Here is an 18,313-nt window from a genome sequence, read left to right on the forward strand (position 1 = left end):
AGTTACTTGCTCGTATCAGTTAAAGTCAAGATGAGAAGCACCACATGTCAAATTCCCATTCGACGAGCACAATATACCTTCGATAAGAGCTAGATTGAATCACTTTCCTACATGGCTTTATATCTTCCAAAGAAAAAAAAAATATTATTCCTACGAAGCCCATACTAAGAAAGCCTCATCCCAACATCCACCCATTGCATCTACACCATTCCTCATCAAACTAAATTATAATACATAAAAGGTGGCCCGAGGCTTAAACCCAATTCCCCATACAGATAACTCTCCCATGACTTGTAGTATTATCCACATCCTTCTCCCCCAAAATAAAAACGTCCTCCCGTCCCATGATAAGAAAAAAGTAAAATGAAAAAGAAGCCAAAATTAGCGATTATATACAGTTTGAAGAAAGAAACTTTTTCCATCTCTTGCCTTCGGCAGACCATGGAGCCGAATAATAAAAAGAATTAAGACATTAGAGTATTAATTTGGCATGGCCACTGTTGTTGCCGTCATCCAAAACGCGTTTCGTCATATGTTTCGCCATCAATATGAGATGAACAAAGTATTAAAAAAAGGGTGGAGTGTGCATCTCTATAGAGCATTCTGCGCACATATCAATGAAGAATAACCAAAGTGGTGTCATGCCAGGTTTACTGGGCCTTCTCAGCCTGCTTCCTGCCGACAGGCGTGTTGTCGCGCTTTCCACTGTACTTGGTTCCCAGAAGCTGGTCCCAGAAAGTGAAGAAGGGCTGTGAGAAGTTGGCCTTGATTCCCCAAGTCTGGTGGTGAATGTCGTGGTAGGCGGCATTGTTGCTCGTGATGAGCTGAAGGGGGTCCCAGGGGAAGGAGTATCCGCAGTGGTCATCAATGGTCTTGATGGTTGAGAAGGAGAAGAAGCATGTTCCCTGGAGCAGAGACATGCCGGTCACCTTGAATCCGATGCCAGCACCGAGGGTGTCGAGGAGGAATCCCTCAATAGGGTGGTTGTACAGAGCACCGTAGGCATAGGGGACGTAGAGACGGTGGTGGCGTGAGTGGAAAGTTGCTGCGAGGAAGAGAATGGTCAATGACATATTCGTGAACGAGACAATGGAGTCAGACTTACTGTACAGCCAGCGGTTGACGTGCATCAACCGGTGAAGGAAGTATTGCCAAGAATCAAGGATGAAGATGGCAACAAAGTATTGCAAGGCGGGAACGAGGACATGGTAGATGGCCTTTGCAAGAGTCATCTCCCAAGCAGTGAATGTCGGGGTAGCATCGGCCGAGCCGGTCGTAGATACGGGATAGTAACCGCCCGCCAAGACACCAGCAAGCAAGGGATAGGAAGACGACATGCTCTTGGAGATGGCGGTCGCGTTGAGACCGACCAGGCCGAGCAGACCGGGCAGGGCGCGCTGGGCAAGGCGGATGCGAGTGGCCCAGACAGCAATGTCGTAGTCTTGCTTGCCAATCATCTCCTGCGGCTCAGTGACTGCGAGCGCATATCCGGTCGTGATCTGGATGATTTGCTGGATGATGACATCGCGGGCGACCTCGTAGCGAGTCGCGTGGTTTCGCTTGGTGATTTCTTCCGGGGTATGCAGGCGGTACTGAGGGAAGAGATCCAGCATGTCGATGCAGTGGAAGAAGAGCGACATGACCCAGTAGACGATGACGGGCAGCACCAGCGACAGCCAGAGGTCGGAGATGAAGGGAAACAGGTCGGGCTTTGGTTCGAGGGTGTAGGCCGGCAGCGGCGGAAGCGAGGAATCGTAGAGACTGTGGTTCGCCATGATGGGGGCCTCGGATGAGAGGTTGTCCATGATGCGATTGATGGTGTCGACCATGCAAAAACAAAAGGTTGAGTGAATCGAGAGGATTTATTCAAAGTCAAAAGTCAAAGCACGGAGAGGTCGGAGCAAAAAAGCGAATTAATCTCGGCGTTGCGTCGGATGGCGCGTGCGAGTAATGGGTTGGTCTGTATACTCGTACAGGGGGGCGAGATGTTTAAAGTGGGATGGCGGGCTTATCGCAACAAGATAAACGAGAACGACAAGAAGATAAGAGAAGAAAAAGAAACGAGATTGACACAAGTGGGAAGAATAAGAAGGACGCGGTTCCTCTTTATTATAAAGGCGCGGCCGGATCGAGGAAAAGGAGCGTAAGATGACGATTTTAACAGCGAAGGATTACAAGCCTTGAAACGCTGTAGACTGAAGTAAGCCAAGCTCCAGGGCGGTGGGCAGAAAAAAATGGACGGCAGCCAAGAAGTTAAAATGTTAGCGAGTGGGTGCAGATCACATACAAAGTTTTATCGCGGTCGGAGACTCGGACAAGAGCGCCGGCCGCCGGATTATTCTCTAGCCCAAAGCAGACTTTCCCCTGGAGCCATGGAAAGTGACTTGCCGTGTCGCGTGTTGTGATCCACGATCAGACCACTTAACACGAGTCAAGGGGATGATGGTGAGGATGTGATGGGATTCGTAGATTGGTGTTTTTGGAGGCAAAACAGCTGGCGAATCGGATTTTGTGCCCAGAGGTAGATGCAGCGTAGCAGCAGCTGGTCTTTATCGGCGGTTTCTGCAGGTCCCAGCATGATGTTGCCAAGTATCTGGTACCTGCGCTGGGTATCATTTCTTGGTGTATATCAGAGTATCCTGTACCGATCAACGCCGGCATTCCTCACTTACACAACTGAGCGTTGACATGTGCTGATGACGGTTATATCAGCAGCCAAACACTTTGAAAAGGGACAACCTGGAACCATGTATTGCAGCAGTGAGCTGTTTCTACGACTGATTTCATTTATAGATGGTCAAGAGGAACGTGGATTTGGACACTTTTTTATTGCAAGGAATCCACCGAGACGTCGTGCATTCACATGCGTTTGGCAATGGTCAATTCACTTATACATACCCAACCTTACACCGATCCTCTTTACGCAGTTTCCTCAAGTTGCAACAACTTCGCAATATTAATTGAATAAATTTTGCTCATAGTATAGAGTACGATAGAGTCCAATTGATATTTGAAAAATGGAGTGCGATATCCGCTTAGGGCTTGCTGCTGGCAGAATATCTCAACCAGCTGTCAAGCCCTTACCCAAAGTGCCCAGCAGCTGGCAGCTCTCCCACCATCTGTTATTAAATTTCTTCTTGTTTGAAAAATTTCTCCTTCCTCTTCAATCTGTTTGCACCCACCGATTTCGCCTTGTCTTCAACTCAATCTCTTTGAGCGGGAGGATAAACGCTCTGCTACCCCAAGATGCCTCAAGCACCTTCCATGGAGCCATTGCCTGTCGTCACGAACCTCCGGAGGCCACCCAATAATCACTTGAATGGCCTACGTGGTCACTATAACAATATCTGCGTAGATAGATTCGTCACTGATCAGTCGATCAACAAGTTCTACAAGGCATTAATATCAGGGATCTTTCGCTTTCTTGGATCCGATGACGAGCGACATCAAGAATGCCTCAACGCTTGTATAGACATGTGCAATTCCACGAAAGTTTTCGAGGCCGAAAGCTGGACTAGCTGGAGAGGGTTTGCAAAATTCCTCGAGATGATGGAAAAAACCGAGCGCCTAACCCGACACACCGAATTGCTCCATTGCCCAGCCGCCCCATATCTAGTGGTGGCTGTTGCGATGCAACAAGTCATCCTTCATGGTATCCCGGCCGAAAACAACAAGGTACCTCGATTTTTTAGAGACTTTGACAGTTACAACAAGGCCGCGACAGCTATCTATTTCTACCAGGTGCATTGTCGTCGAGAGTATCTGACTTTGGACCAACCGTGGGACCTCACCCCGTTTGCCCTACAATGCGTGCCAAACACCAAGATACACCCGCTCGACGGAGTTGTGCTTCAAAGAATGCGAACTCCTAGAGATCAGACTTCTGATGAGGTTATTGAGGTGAAAGATGAGCAAACTCCCATCAAACAAGAGTCGTCTGCCGCGCATCAAGCTTCAGAGTTTAGAGAAGAGAGGCGCGAAGCTGCAATGCCAATGCCAATGCCAGCGGAAACCCAAACAATCACACAGATGCCTGTGCCAATGTCGATACCTGCCCCAGCGCCAGCGCAAGTGCCAGTGCCAGCACAAATTACGATGCCCGCTCCTATGCCAAATCTTGCGCCAACGTCTGTTCTCACGCCCAGGCCTACCATGGTGCGCGAGACTCTCATGGAAGTCTTTCGCGGAGACGTTATGACGAAGCTTCAACCTCTCCTCGATCGACTCAAGAGCGAGAATTGGAATGGCATCATTCAGAAAGATATCATGGAAGTCTTGACCGACAAGACTGTGAGGGTGTTGCCGAGCTTAGCAAAGCAGACTGTAAGATTGTGGGCTACAAGATCACAAAATGCAATGCTGCTATCCTGGCTTGAACAAGCACGAGACGATGTTGACGTGTTTCAATGGACGGAAAGATTCGTTGAGCCTGCCCCCTCTGCTTGGACAATTCCCCAGTCAGCACATTCAGTCTTTCACGATCTAGATGCCACTATTACAAGAGTACCACAATTGGAAATTCGTGGCTTACTCCAGGCTAATATGAACACGCTGAGAGACATCTTTGATCAGCAAGAGAAATCTCACAAGGACGAAATGCTGCACCGCGTTGACAGTCTACAAGTGGGTATTGCGAAGTTGCATGGTGAGATGGCGGCATCTAAGCAAATGTATGGACAGGCTGTGACTGAATCGGCTGCAACAGACGGTGATACTACCATGGCTGATAGAGACGTGGTTGTTATAGAGACGGACGATGATACTGCTGAGGATTCTGAGTTGGAGAGAAAGAAGAAAAAGCGAAAAGGAGAGAAGAAGGGGCAGAAAAAGGAAACTCAAAACGGAGAGGTGAAGTCGAAGAAGGAGAAGATGAAGTCGAAGAGGAAGAAGAGATTTCATCAAGAAATGGAGCTGGATTAGAGAGGGATCGGAGGGGAGCTTGTAAGACACAGCCTGTACAGGGATACATGTATGAATAGTTAGTTCGGTTTGAGGCTATTGGCAACATCATGTCTCGGCTTCATTTTGCTGAGTAGAATGGTTTACCACGTTGCATTGAGTTGCAGCTATGGCTTCGACAAACGGAGAAAAGCCTAGGTGGAGAAATTGAGCATTTGTGACTTTATGTCGGGATCATTTGCTTATCCGTCTGTGGCCTTGTAGATATCACCACCATTCTAGACTTTGTCGTGTTCGCCTCACCAACCCACCAAGTATCTTAAAGTCATACCTGTCTGGTGTCTTTGTAAATGTTCATTAGTATCAACTTGCACCATCAACAAACCAGCTCGTCAAAAGTACATACTTCTACAACAGAACATCAAGCCAGATCTAATCGAACTCCAGTAGTGCCACCTCCCGCGCTAACAGCTCTACAAGTTTCAATTTTTTTTTTCCAATGCGGGGCGGGCAAAGTTCGTGTGAGCATCAGCCCCTCTGCTTGGACACTCAAAAGCCCCTCCCCACTGAAAAAAGACGCTCTAGCCAATCACATCCGTGTCTTCCCACTTTGATTTTTACCTATCGCCAACCTGCCTCTTTCCTCGCTAACCCCTCCATCTCGCCTTTTTCTTTTGCTTCTTCTCTTTTTTTCCCTTTTGCTTATACCAAAAAATCATCCCTTCATTTATCTCCGCCTATTCACAACCGCAGCCATGCTTATCTACAAGGTTGGTTCTCCTGCTTTGCATTTGTTGCTCGTCTCCAGCTTTTGTCTCGCCATTGGGAGAAGAAGAAAAAAACAGCCAAAACTGACCCCGCAAATTTTTGTATAGGACCTCATCACCGACGACGAGATCATCTCGGACTCGTATGACCTCAAGGAGGTCGATGGCATCGTCTACGAGGCCGACTGCGCCATGATTACCGAGGGTGCCGTCACCGTCGGTGCGTACAGAACCCCGTCTAGCTTGCAGCTCAGCTTTCTTCCATCTTTTGTCTCCTGTGTGCCGCATCAGCGCTTAGACACAAAAGATGGTTGAAATGCGCAATAGCGAAGCCAATCATTGGTACCATATGGGCTCATATCTAACGTACATTCTCTTATAGACACTGGTGCCAACGCTTCCGCTGAGGAGGCCGACGAGGGTGTTGAGGATGCCGAGGTCAAGGTCAACAACATCGTCCACTCTTTCCGTCTCCAGTCCACCAGCTTCGACAAGAAGGGCTACCTGGCCTACCTCAAGGGTTAGTTCTCATCTTAGTGGCATGCTCACTATGCGTGTATCTATCCTGATTCTCAGCGGTACAACCCTGCTAACATGATTCCGTCAACAGGCTACATGAAGGCTGTCAAGGCTGGCCTCCAGGCCAAGGGTGCTCCCGCCGAGGAGATCACCGCCTTCGAGAAGGGTGCCCAGACCTACGTCAAGGAGAAGCTGCTGCCCAACTTCAAGGACTTTGAGTTCTACACTGGCGAGTCCATGAACCCCGACGGAATGTAAGTCGAGCTTGTGTAATTCTATGTATTACTCTAAGAAAACTGAAACTGACTCAAATCACTACAGGATCGTCCTCCTCAACTACCGTGAGGATGGTGTCACCCCCTATGTCATCGTCTGGAAGCACGGTCTCACTGAGATGAAGGTCTAAGTGCTTTTTGTGTCCATTGTCCGGAGCCTTGGGCTCTCCAGAATGTGAGGGCCAAGATCTTTTTTTCATAAAACTAGGAGAAGATACATTGGAGAGAGATGGAGTGGAGGAACACAAGTTACGAGTCCCATTTTTGCGTTTTACTCGGCGCATGGCATATATCCCTAAAAGCCACATAGCTGGAGAAACTAGCGGCAGACGATTTAAACAAGACAAAAAAAAGTTGCTGATCCAAAATATGTTTTCTTTTTCTGGTGCTTTTATTCTATGAAACTGAGATCCCGAAAATTCCCTTGCGCATCTGGACAACGGCTATTCAATCCATAATTTCCCAACGCCAAGCGAGACAAGCAAGAGGACATGCGATATGCGAAATGTGAAATGCAAAAATGCAACAAGACGCCATTGCTTCAATTAGTGAAATGCACAGCAGACATCTTCTCCCTTAGACACACAAGAGAGAGACCGATTAGTACGATGGACGAGTTGACAAGGGGATAGGAGGTGGTGCGCCCCCGTCGCCTGGAGAAGGAGCTGCGGCAGCCAAACCAGGCTTCTTCTTGGGAGGGGGAGGCGGCGGCTTCTTCTTTCCTGCGAGGCCTGGCGATCCTGTTGGTGATGGGGATGGCGCTGCCGGCCTGATAGCAGCTTGTTTCTGTGCCCACGTAGTGGCAGCAGGCGCAGCAGCAGCAGCAACAGCAGCAACGGCGGCAGCCTCAGTCGGAGGAGTTGGAGGTCCCGTAGAAGAGCCCGTGTTTGAAGTTCCCAGCCTGGCAAAGCGATTTTGCAGCTCATTGAGGTGTGATGGCGGAGTGGCATTTGGTCGGGGAGGCTTTGGGGGAGGTGCTTCGTCATCGGCGTGGCTGGGAGCTCCAATACCGAAGGCGGGCACAGAGATGCCGGCAGCACCCAATCTGTTGACGGCTCCCTGGTTCAGGCTGCCGGAGCTGACACCGAGCGTTGCTAGCGGACTGGCCGTTCGATCCGGCGTTCCGGAACCTGATCGCGGAGGCAATCTCGGGGGAAGACTCGGGGCTTTGGCATCGCTGGGGGTTGCGCCGACGACGGAATCATACGAAGGCGGATTGCGGCTGCCCGCGGCGTCTCTCCTCACGGGGGGAGGAGGGAGATGATCTGTCGAGAGTCCTGTCGTGTTGACTCTGTAGGGTCCGGATGAGACCGGTTGGGCTTCCTGCTCTGCCTCGTACGCTTCCAATTGGTGCTCGTCGGCAAATCTAGGCGGCGGCTCGACCCTCGGCCCGTGCGGATCTTGATACTTTGACGGCGCCGCGACGACGGATCGTTTGACTTGGGAGGGAGGTGGTGGAGGCGCAAGGCCGGATCCGGTGCGCCTGGGCGGAGGAGCAAAGGAGTTTGGATCGCGGAGGGAGGCCAAGGGGCGGGCGACGTGGGTGGCAGCTTCATTTTCCTCTTTGTGGCCTCGGCCGGGGATATGCTTTGTCTATAGTAGCAGAAGGAGATGTATATGTTAGCTTGTGTCTGGTGTATCATATCAAATATATAGCATTTGTGAGACGCTGGAGATGCGATGCGATGCGACGACGTACCACCTTGCCCTTGGCCTTGCCTTTGTACTCAGAGGCCTTTTCGCGGCCCGAGGACAATTTGCCCTTGGCCATCTCGGCGTATTTCGACATGATGGGCGAAGAGAGCAGCTTATCCGCGAGATCCGTATGTGAAGCAACAAAGTAAAGTAAAGAAAAATCTATGTACAGTAGAGTATATATGAGAGTGTTTCGGGGAGTCGGATTCTTGTGTGGATTGAATGGGATATGATCGGCGAGACCGCCTTTGACATGATTGATAAGAGCTGAGAGAGTGGGGGTCGGTACGTACCGAAGGAGCTGTCACTGGAGCCCCACTTTGGGACCTTGATTGAATGCTTTGTTTGTGGATGGGTTTTACAACGAATTTAAGAATTGCGACGAAGACAAAGAATGGGAATGAATTGATGAATGGTTATTGCACCGGATTGCGCAATCTTGGAGTAACACTAGGCTCATTGGAACAATTACACCGTTGAACGATACATTAAAACAACATCCACTGCGGCTTGGAGAAAGCTCAACTCCATATACCAACGCGCTGTTGTCGCGTCGCAGCCTCGCCCAAAGCATCACCATCGACTTCATCAGCCTCGTCCAGCTCAGCCCGCCATGGCTGCCAGCAACTCCGACTACGAGCTCCTAACAGAGCATTTCAGCTACCCTCCTGTCGTACGTCTCTCAATCCTTCCACCTCAATGAAACACAACAGTGAGCTAACATATTTCCCCTAGTCCCTCCTTGACGACATCATCAATACCGTCAACGTCCTCGCCGATCGTGCTCTCGATTCCGTTGAACGCCTCCTCCTCTCTATACCCCCTAAGAAGCTCGGCTTCTCAAAAAGTAGCAAACAGTCCGACCAAAACCCAAATCTTTCTCCCGAAGAAGCCGCAAAACTCGAAATCGAAAACGGCACACACCAGCTCGAAACACTGCTCAATGCCTCCATCGACAAGAACTTTGACATTTTCGAGCTCTATGTCATGCAGAACATTATTACAGTCAGACCACAAGACCAGCCATACATGCGCCTCTCACATTATAGCGGCCTTGATTTCCCCGATGATGATACCGCTGCGGCGCAACAAATCGATAAACCTTCTCCAGAATCAATCACCGCTCTTCGGAGACGGCTTCAAGCAAGCCAGAAACTAAATGCTGTCTTGGAAGCTGAAAAGGCGCGCAATGAAGCTCTTCTTAAAACACTGCGTTCCTTACTAGGCGTCGTCCCTGACGCCACCAAGACGGAAGAAAAAGAATCGGCGAATGGAGAGAGTGGTGGTACTGCGGCTCATCCGTTCACCTTCTTGCGCGATAGAGGCGGGCTTGAAGAGAGCGGTGGGCAGCAGCCGATTACGACGACGACGGAGTTTACGCTTTCGCAGCTGCAAGCGCTGCGGGCTTTGTCGGGGTCGTTGAGGGAGTTGTTGCCTGGCCTTGGGGATGCTAGTGTCACGGATGCTGAGGCGGCATCGGCGGCGGCGTCGTGGAGACGGGAACGCGCGGAGTATATTGAGACTTCGTCGAGGAAGTATCTTGAGACGGTGGTTGGGCTGGAACTTGGGCCGGAGGGAGAGGTTCGTGATGGGGAGTGGCAGGGTGAGGGGAGGGGGTTGAGTAAGGGCGAGGTGGAAGGGTTGGAGAAGGTGGCGGCGATGTTGGGAGGGGGGAGGGATGGTGGAGGGGGGGATGCTATGGATACGACATAGTTTATCATGAGAAAGAAATGAGAATGAATAAGAATACCCAAACAGAGATACACAAGAGACAGTCATGCGTGTGAGTGTATTCATATGTGAATGTTGTCGTCATTGGATGTTTTATAGTACCTATGATGAACCCCGTACTATACAGCAAGTCTATGAGTCCCCTATATATGATATTATATCTCTAACAGCCTTCACCCGCGCAGACTCGCCTTCAGCACGTCTGGCACATCCCTCCCCTCGAGGAAGCCCCCCTCATCAGCCAAAAACCAGAAATGATGCCTCCAGTACCGCCCATCCTTGACGTCGCTATCCCCATCTCTCGTCTTGTAATCCAGCACCACATCCACTACATGTCGCGCCTCGTCACGCTTCTCGCTCGACAAAAGCGCCCACAGCAGGTCCGTCAGGCACGGCAACGAAGTAACCGGTCTTCCAGCCTTTTGCAAGTCGTTAAAGACGGTCATTGCTCGCTCGGTGTTGCCGGTGATGGCGTTTGCGCTCATGACGCGCTCCCACAGGGTCTGGTCGCCCTGGCCGACGTGCGAGAAGCCGTGCTCCTGGAGTAGAGCGTCAATGGCCGTTATGTCGGGCGGATCGCGGCGTAAGGCACGCTCGATGAGGATGGTGACCATGTGCGGAGTGACCTTGAAATCGTCGGCGCGCATGTGCGAAAGAACGGCGGCGATGGCCTCGTCGGTGCCGTTGGCGAGGGATGATACGGCGTAGAGCATCTTGCCGTATGTTTCGAGGTTGGGGCGGAGCCCGGCGCTTTGGATGTCCTGGAAGACGAGCTGCACGGCTTCGACTTGATCGGCGGCTGATGCGGTGCCCATTCTGCCGATTACTTCCTCTAGGATGATGGTGAAAGTGGCTGCATCTGGCTCGATACCGTTCTGTGACATGACCTTGAGCAGCGTCTGCACTTCGTCGGGAGAATCGTCTCGGAAGCTATGGCGGATCAAAACGTTGTATGTCCGGATATTGGGCTGGATCTGCTCGCGGCTTGCCCACTCGAGCACCTCAAAGGCGGCTTTGCGGTCGACCTGGATGATGCCCTTGAAGGCAGCATTGACAGCCTCAATCGTGGGTTGCACAGCTGTGTGGGTGGCGTTCTTTTGGACTGCCTGCTTCCACAGCGCAAGCATCTCTGCGAGCGCTTCGAGGCCAGCTTGGGGCTTGCCCGCCTCGATCAGACTGGAGATGCGTTCCGTCCAGATGTGGGCGTCGAGCTTCTGGCCAGAACTTGCCAGCTTCTTCCAGAGTGCGTCGATTCGATCCGTATCCTTACAAATCTTCCATCCGTGCATCATGCCCGTGTAGGTCTTGAGGGTCGGGTGTATCCGCAGCCGCTGCATGAGGTCAAACGTATCTTGCAGATGCCTGGGACGACGACTCGCGCACCAGATAAAGACCCAAAAGTCTAGGAATTCGGCATTGTTGTGCAGCTGCTTAGCAAGCTCCGGCTTCTGATCCAGGCGAGTCTTGAATTCCTCCCAGATGGCATATACAGTGCCATAATCGCGGGCTAGGTATGCTGATCGAAGCTGGCGGTGGAGACCCGTGAAACCGGACGAGGAGCCTGACCGTTTGTGTATCAATTCAGCTGCGTGCGGCCACTGCTGGACTACATAGGATTGAATCTCAGCGAGCTTTGCCGAGGGGAACCGCACACGATCATCAAAGACTCCAGAGACGTAGGATTGTGTCGCGGCTTCTTTGTTGCTGAGGGCCACGGCTACCAGCTTCAGCAAGGGGTCCATGATAATGTGCGTTCCGCTCTTGATAAGTCGCGAATCCGAGAGAACAGCGAGAGTAGTCAAGAGTGCCGGCATGATATCCCGGGCCTCGTCAGGGCTGAATTGCAGAAAGAGAGCAGCCAGGGCCCTTGTTGTGGGATCCAGGCGAGTATTGGTCGCCGTGCCCTCGGCAATGTCTTGTCGGACATCATGAAACGAGGGAAAGGCAAATTTCAACTGACGATGGTCTTGGCTCCAGCGGCGAAGTTGAGAAATGTGCTGCCATAGGCCAGTGAGTTCGTCTAACAAGGCGCTGCGACCAGCAGAATCTTTCTTATCGAAAATGAGGGCGCGGCAGACGTTGAGAACGAGCTGATTTCTCACATCGAGATCAGTTTTTCCCACGATACCGTAGAGTAAAGATAGATTGACGCCGTGGCCGGTGTAGCCATGCTCGACAATCTCCTCGCACATCTTGTCGAGGAATTGAGTCGATGAGATGAGTAAATGCTTAGGCATGTGCCCGCGGAATTCGTTGAGGTGCGGCCCGATGGTTGTCTGGAAGACGTGCAGCTTCTCAACAACGTCCATCTGTTTGGCAGACAGATCCTTAATCTTGGCCGCAATCTCCAGCTCGCCGAGAGGAGACGACTGGGATGCCCTCCTCTTGGCCTCTGGACTGACGACATCTTTGAAGAGCGCAATGGCAGAGTCTTCCGAGGGCCGCAGCGGTCCCCTCTTTGTGAAGCTTGACGGTCCGTTGAAGGGTCTTCGCTGGCCCCTTTTTGGAGCTCCTCGCCCATTGCTATGAAACTGCCGTCCAGCTGCCTCGCCAACCCCGTCCCGCGTTATAGTTGATGAGACATTCGACGAAGTGTTTGACGATGCGTTTGAGGCATCACTCATGGACGCAAACAGCGCCGCGCCGCCGAGGGAGCGAGCCTGGACTGAGCGGATCTGCGAGGCACATCTTGAGCAGATGGTCCTTGGTGCGTGCATGGCGCAGAGCTCAATGGCTCGAGGGAGCTGACAGGGTGGACGTTATTATATACGGAGTTTTGAGCATGTGAGAATTAATTGCTGGGGTTTGAATTGAGTTGATGTGGCGGAACATTTTCGGAGATGTGGCTTGACCGAGGTGAGCAGCCAATGACATGGCAGGAAAATGAAAGGCCAGGTGGCGCATGCTTTTTCCACAAAGTTGATTGACGAGGAGCGTACTTTATTTTGTTGAGAGATTAGGAATCTATTTTGATGGATATTTTGTATAAACTGCGATAGTAGCGATAAATGTTAATGCTCATATATGGTTTGCATACAGTTTTCGAGATTCATGGAGCGAAATGCATTGCACCCAGAGAGCCATGCGGACGTCCTAACGTAGGACACTTTCACAGCATTTTTAGTCTCAGCCGACGGCTTCACTCCCGAATACGCGTCATTCAAAAAAGTATACTGCAATGTAGATGTAGCCTCCTTGTGAACTACTTGAGAGGATACGTCTCATGCTGTGTGAGATTAAAATAGTTTTGAAAAAGAGTATATTTCTAAAAGTGCGTCATAGTGCAGGAGATGAAGGCCTTGAGTGGGTTAAAATTGCTGTGAAGCTCGTCGGGAATGCATCAGCTTGTCTGGAATGCAGCGGTTCTCTTCTATGAAGCTAAAGATGCTGTGAAGAAGGCTTTGTGACCCGGGACTATGGTAATGTGGGTGGGAAGATGCAAGGCCTTGAGAGAGGTTAACAATGCTGTGAAGTGAGTTAATAATGGCTATCAACTATGACATCGTGCAATTGCAACCTAGAACATTTGAAGGCATGTAAAAAATGCTACCGCTCGATGTCAATGTCCCATCGTTGTAAATCTGTATCCAGAAGAGGCCAAACCAAGTCGAATGCTGACATGGCGCCAAACACACCAAACATCCGACCCGAGGCACAAAAAATCCACATTGCCGAAAAGAACACCTGAGCTCCGACACTAAGCCCACCAGCGCCGCTTACGCCTGTTCCTGGATCTTTGGCTGTCTGCGTTTCGAGTTGTAAATCTGCGGGAGCAATGACATGATCCCCGGTTTTTCTGGTAGCGCCTTTGGGAAGTTTGCGCCGAGGCTGCTTATTATTAGTTTTTTTTTTCTTTAAAAACTGCGTTGTCGCTATGACGTTGACAGACCCTGGGATTTCTGATTTCATTCAAAACACCGTCATAGACTGTTGCTAGTTTCATTCACTCAATTGCACCAATTCACAATTCACACGCGTGGCATTTTCATTCAATCAGAACATAATCTCATTTTAAATCAACTATCACTTATTGCGCTATTCAATTCACCATGGCTACTGACGAGGAACAACCCAAAGTCACCCTTCACTGGTATGTCATACAAACCCGAAGCTGACCGCTTGCATCTCCGACACCTGATTCTCCCCCGACTTTCAGTAACCTCAGCTCATCCAATTGATACAGGCTCAACCAATCTCGATCTCAAAGCTTGCTATGGCTGCTTGAAGAGCTCAAGATCAAGTTTGACGTCAAGCTGTACCACCGCAACAAGGAAACCTCTCTCGCGCCCCCAGAGTTGGAGCAAGTGCATCCCCTAGGCAAATCTCCCGTTGTCGTCATCACGCCTCCTGGCGAGGGCACCGAGCCAATTGTCCTTGCAGAAAGCGGCCACTTGGCGCAGTATCTTTGCGAGCATTTCCCAGAGGGCCGCCGCCTCGTACCGCAGAAATGGAAAGAGGGCATGGAGGGCAAGATTGGTGGTGAGACCGAGGCTTGGTTGCGCAACCAGTACTTTTTGCATTACAGCGAGGGCAGCTTCATGCCATATCTGGTGATGAGCCTAGTGATTGGAAGTGCGTATAGCCCCCCTCTGAAGAGAAGAAAGAGGAAGAAGAAAAAAAGAAAGAGGAAGAAGAAGAAAAGAAAGAGAGGAGAAGAGAAAGACCGCGAAAGAAAGAATGATGAGAGGACGAACCAGAAGAGGAAAAGAAAAAGACAGCGAAAGAAAGAGTGACAAGAAAATGAATCATTTCGTTCAATAACTCGACGCTAACACACATGCATCGCTTTATAGAGCTCAAGCAACCACCGATCCCATTCTTCCTCCGCCCAGTCACCACTGCCGTCGCCAACCGCATCTTCGCAAGCTACATCTTCCCCAACATCTACAGGCACATCAAGTTCCTCGATCAACAGCTCCGCACCTCCGGCGGTCGCTACATCTGCTGCGACCATCTCACAGCGGCAGACATCATCCTCAGCTTCCCGCTCTTCGCCGCCCAGGGAAGCTTTGACTCCATGGGTGAATGGGAAGGTGGCTCATGGAAGACGGAATTTCCGCGTGTGCTGGAGTACATAGAGCAGCTGGGTAGCGAGGCTGGGTATAAGAAAAGTACCGAAACTATCGCGAATATTGAGGCTGAGGCGGGTGAGACGGCCCAATGGCGTAGCAAGGTTTGAGGCCATGCTCATCATGGATCTTTGCATGTGCTTTGGCGCCATGGGAGCGACGCAAGTTACACAATATGTAGCGTAAGCCACAGTATTTTGAAGCTCGACCCACAGGCGGTTGAAGGCCTCCAATTGTTCAAAAAGGTCTGAGAACATCTCCATGAAGATAGGGTGGAACTGTTGCGGTAGATTGAGAGCGAGGAACACCGCGAAAAGTGTAGTGAGAATACTCTGCAGCGTAATACGAAGGTTGTTGGCGCTTGCCAATTGCGCAAAAAGGTCTGAGAACATGATGACTAGGTGTGTAATGTGCAATTTTGTGGTTGCGTGATTGTGTTTGTTGTGGTGGTGGGTAATACTCTTCAACGATCAAGAGATTTAGCAAAGATGAGCCAAAAAAAAAAAAAAAGGACCAAATGTTAGAGACGGGAGTGCAGTGGTGATGATGTTTGGGAAGAGTTGGGGGGATGGCTTCAGGCAGCATGGTTGCGTGTTAAATATTCCCTCAACCCCTTTCCCCGCACCTGCTAGAAAATTTCTCACGTGCAGAAGTTGGCAATGTCCAGAAGTTGACGTTTTCCGGCTTCCGGAGTGAAGATGTCCGGAAGTGGCCGTTGTTGGTCCTGACACCGAGTGCGCCGGAGTGGGGATTCGGCCCCACAATCGGACATGGGTGGTCTCTAAGCGCCGCTAAAAGTTGATCCGTAGTGTAATTAGAAGCGGCCACAAGTTGACCTTATTGGAGAACATACAGGACATAAGCGCCCTTTGTGTTGATAATCAGACTTGCCCTAGTCTTGATTGTCCATAAGTGCACTTTTGGTGGCAGACTGAACCTGATTGCTTAGTAAATCTGTGTGCGTTCTTAAATAGATACTTTACACATGCCCTGCCCATGGTTACTAATCTCAAGCAAGACAATATTGGACAATGTCGTTACTGCGTTCACAGAGGTATCCAAGCAGGAACTTGTTTCAATAGGCATTTCCATTGCAACGCAATATGTTATAAGCAAAATGTTTTATATTCATTCTTCGGATTGTTTGAGTCTTCTACACAGTTCAATCACTAAAGATACCTGTATATACACTCAGCCCAGCACCGCATGCTTCCGTACCCCACATCTCCCTATCCCCACTAGAGATCTTGCTACATGCACGCACTCTGCGTTCCCCAAATCTAGCCTTGCCACAGGGCTGGGCCAGGGATTGTGTAGTTGGTGATTGTCGTGTAAGGGTTGAACAAGATGCCGGGATCAGTGGGCTTGTACAGTGAAGTTGCTGGGGTTCCGGCAGGAAGCGACTTGGTGCCCGATCCAGTGACGACAATGTTAACGCACTGCGGGTAGTTCTGCATGCCATTCTGGCTCGAGGCACCATGGGCACTGAAATGGTTCAATTAGTTTAATACTATCAGCGACACAAGAAGGGAGCAACATACGCAAGAATCTCATTTCGGAAGACGTAGTTCCCAGGCTTGAGGCTTGATGGGATCTTTACGGTCCACTTGCTGCCTTGGTTAATAAGATCCTGTTGAGCCCAAACTTGGGTGTTGTAGTTGATGCCCGACTCCTGGATCTTGACCCAGCGGAGCGAGGTCTTGTCCACAGTCGTGCATGATCCGCTACACTGAGCCACGTATGTGAGAATAGGACCATACGGGTGTGGCCACGGGCCAGGGCCCCATGAAAAGACAATGGTGGAGCCAGCTGCGGCGGTGGCAGTTGCTGCACCAGGCGCTGCGTTCTTGTGACAGATGATGTCGGGCGTGGTGTATGCGTCAGGGGAGATGAAGCCTAGGTCTAAGTCCTCGGCATACCTATTGTGTCCGTATAAGCAACCCGCACGCGGGAAAAAAGTATAGATCTTAGACTTGTAACCCACCAGCCGGCGACATTGGGGAAGTGGCCAGTGTTGACCTTCTGATAGTAGTAATCGACTGTTTGGGTAGACTTTAGTCATGTCTTATGAAGCTTGTTGGAAGCTACAAGGAGAACGGAGACATACGGATAAAACCCTGGTTGTACGCGCCGTTGAGGGTGAAGTTTTGGATCTGTCCATGACCAAGAGCACTACCGGCAAGGCAGCCAAGCGCTGCGACAACAGAAGACTTCATGCTGATGGGGTTTGGATTCTGGATTTAAGCTTGTTGGGAGCAAACGACTTATCTGATTGATAACTAGCAACGTCGACTTCTTATATACTTGTGGGAATATTGCGTAGGAAGTCTAGAACCCACGATTGGTGGAATTAAGTTATGATCTACACAAGTTTCATACTGTTACAAAAATAGATAATTAACCGGTGACGGAGAATTTGAATGTGTCATTTCGTATACCATGCGGAGGTGATGCTACATCGTATGGCTGGTAGAGGCAATACGGTGTTGTATACTAGGCAGAGTCAATACCGCGTTATGTAACAGGCGGAGATACCGTATTATATGACAAGCGGAGAAAATGTTACCTTATAAGACATGCGGAGGTAGCATCTGCCTACAAACAATTTAACCACGGCTAATCATATAAGCTTAAAAATTTGGCTAATACGGGTTTTTATAGCCTCAGTTTAGCTGTTAAATTGGGCCATACTAGTCTCCGTTATCACTGGAGGATATCTTCAACTACCGTGCCAAGTTAATGACAGTCCAATCTGCTATAAGAGTTCTGCAGTACGGTTGATGGTTTTAGCCTGTGCAGTATATTATGATCGTCCGCGAGATATCCCAAACAAGCGATGCTATTAGCGAAGGTCTACATCGCTGGGCATGTGAATATGCCGGCACTCAAAGTTGATCTCGGCCCTTTTATCGCCCATGCTTTTGGTCATCTGCTTCGTGACAAGGCTAGTTCATCGCGGATTGCGATTGATCATTTCCTATGACGCCTTAAACGTTTGGATCTATACACCCAAGAACGGACTAGCGATCAAGGGCAACGAACCGGTGACGGATGGTGACCTTCCGAAAATGCAGATTTCCCAAATGAGACCTCTGGAGTGGATGGTTTCAAATGGATAAATCTTGGCGGGAATATTCAGTCTTTCACGATAAGCAGCACAAATCTCTTGAATCTCGGTAATATCCAGAAGACGCACCCGAGGTGTAAATATTGACATCCACCAGGCGTCAAGCAAGGTCTAACGCTCAAATCGTTTTCACCTTCCTAAGAAGCAGACACTTGCAATGTGGAATGAGACGATTAAATCCTTCGCCAGCAATTTGCAACTGAAGCATTTGACCGTGTGTTGCAAGGATAG

The 18,313-nt window shown here is 50.1% G+C and overlaps 8 protein-coding genes across 8 annotated transcripts; 4 read left to right on the forward strand and 4 right to left on the reverse strand.

Annotated features, from left to right (window-relative positions):
* Positions 1 to 650: 650 nt before the first annotated feature.
* On the reverse strand, positions 651 to 1,775 carry M431DRAFT_101756 (hypothetical protein; the record flags this gene model as incomplete). Its single annotated transcript, XM_024911345.1, has 2 exons — positions 651 to 1,045; positions 1,106 to 1,775. 2 exons carry the CDS (start codon positions 1,773 to 1,775, stop codon positions 651 to 653), a joined length of 1,065 nt encoding a protein of 354 aa, XP_024767373.1.
* A 2,332-nt stretch (positions 1,776 to 4,107) lies between these two features.
* On the forward strand, positions 4,108 to 4,920 carry M431DRAFT_101737 (hypothetical protein; the record flags this gene model as incomplete). Its single annotated transcript, XM_024911343.1, has 1 exon — positions 4,108 to 4,920. One exon carries the CDS (start codon positions 4,108 to 4,110, stop codon positions 4,918 to 4,920), a length of 813 nt encoding a protein of 270 aa, XP_024767374.1.
* A 615-nt stretch (positions 4,921 to 5,535) lies between these two features.
* Positions 5,536 to 6,875, forward strand: M431DRAFT_21854 (hypothetical protein). Its single transcript, XM_024913544.1, has 5 exons — positions 5,536 to 5,669; positions 5,775 to 5,886; positions 6,049 to 6,186; positions 6,277 to 6,439; positions 6,507 to 6,875. Exons 1-5 carry the CDS (start codon positions 5,655 to 5,657, stop codon positions 6,589 to 6,591), a joined length of 513 nt encoding a protein of 170 aa, XP_024767375.1. The 5' UTR covers positions 5,536 to 5,654; the 3' UTR covers positions 6,592 to 6,875.
* On the reverse strand, positions 6,642 to 8,393 carry M431DRAFT_157030 (hypothetical protein). The gene is made up of 2 exons (XM_024912962.1): positions 8,160 to 8,393; positions 6,642 to 8,053 (listed from the first exon to the last, which is right to left on the reverse strand). The coding sequence occupies exons 1-2, from the start codon at positions 8,247 to 8,249 to the stop codon at positions 7,061 to 7,063; spliced, it is 1,083 nt and encodes a 360-aa protein (XP_024767376.1). The 5' UTR covers positions 8,250 to 8,393; the 3' UTR covers positions 6,642 to 7,060.
* A 375-nt stretch (positions 8,394 to 8,768) lies between these two features.
* M431DRAFT_101752 (hypothetical protein) lies at positions 8,769 to 9,868 on the forward strand (the record flags this gene model as incomplete). The annotated part of the gene is made up of 2 exons (XM_024911344.1): positions 8,769 to 8,828; positions 8,891 to 9,868. The coding sequence occupies 2 exons, from the start codon at positions 8,769 to 8,771 to the stop codon at positions 9,866 to 9,868; spliced, it is 1,038 nt and encodes a 345-aa protein (XP_024767377.1).
* A 70-nt stretch (positions 9,869 to 9,938) lies between these two features.
* M431DRAFT_514259 (hypothetical protein) lies at positions 9,939 to 12,811 on the reverse strand. Its single transcript, XM_024920188.1, has one exon. The coding sequence runs from the start codon at positions 12,601 to 12,603 to the stop codon at positions 10,060 to 10,062; it is 2,544 nt and encodes an 847-aa protein (XP_024767378.1). The 5' UTR covers positions 12,604 to 12,811; the 3' UTR covers positions 9,939 to 10,059.
* Positions 12,812 to 13,785: 974 nt separating this feature from the next.
* M431DRAFT_157037 (hypothetical protein) lies at positions 13,786 to 15,438 on the forward strand. The gene is made up of 3 exons (XM_024912963.1): positions 13,786 to 13,976; positions 14,070 to 14,458; positions 14,680 to 15,438. The coding sequence occupies exons 1-3, from the start codon at positions 13,936 to 13,938 to the stop codon at positions 15,063 to 15,065; spliced, it is 816 nt and encodes a 271-aa protein (XP_024767379.1). The 5' UTR covers positions 13,786 to 13,935; the 3' UTR covers positions 15,066 to 15,438.
* A 797-nt stretch (positions 15,439 to 16,235) lies between these two features.
* Positions 16,236 to 17,171, reverse strand: M431DRAFT_488374 (lytic polysaccharide monooxygenase; the record flags this gene model as incomplete). The annotated part of the gene is made up of 4 exons (XM_024916556.1): positions 16,236 to 16,440; positions 16,497 to 16,874; positions 16,940 to 16,994; positions 17,063 to 17,171. The coding sequence occupies 4 exons, from the start codon at positions 17,169 to 17,171 to the stop codon at positions 16,236 to 16,238; spliced, it is 747 nt and encodes a 248-aa protein (XP_024767380.1).
* Positions 17,172 to 18,313: the final 1,142 nt, after the last annotated feature.

Source organism: Trichoderma harzianum (genome assembly GCF_003025095.1).
Source record: "Trichoderma harzianum CBS 226.95 unplaced genomic scaffold M431scaffold_36, whole genome shotgun sequence".
Lineage (NCBI taxonomy): Eukaryota > Fungi > Ascomycota > Sordariomycetes > Hypocreales > Hypocreaceae > Trichoderma > Trichoderma harzianum.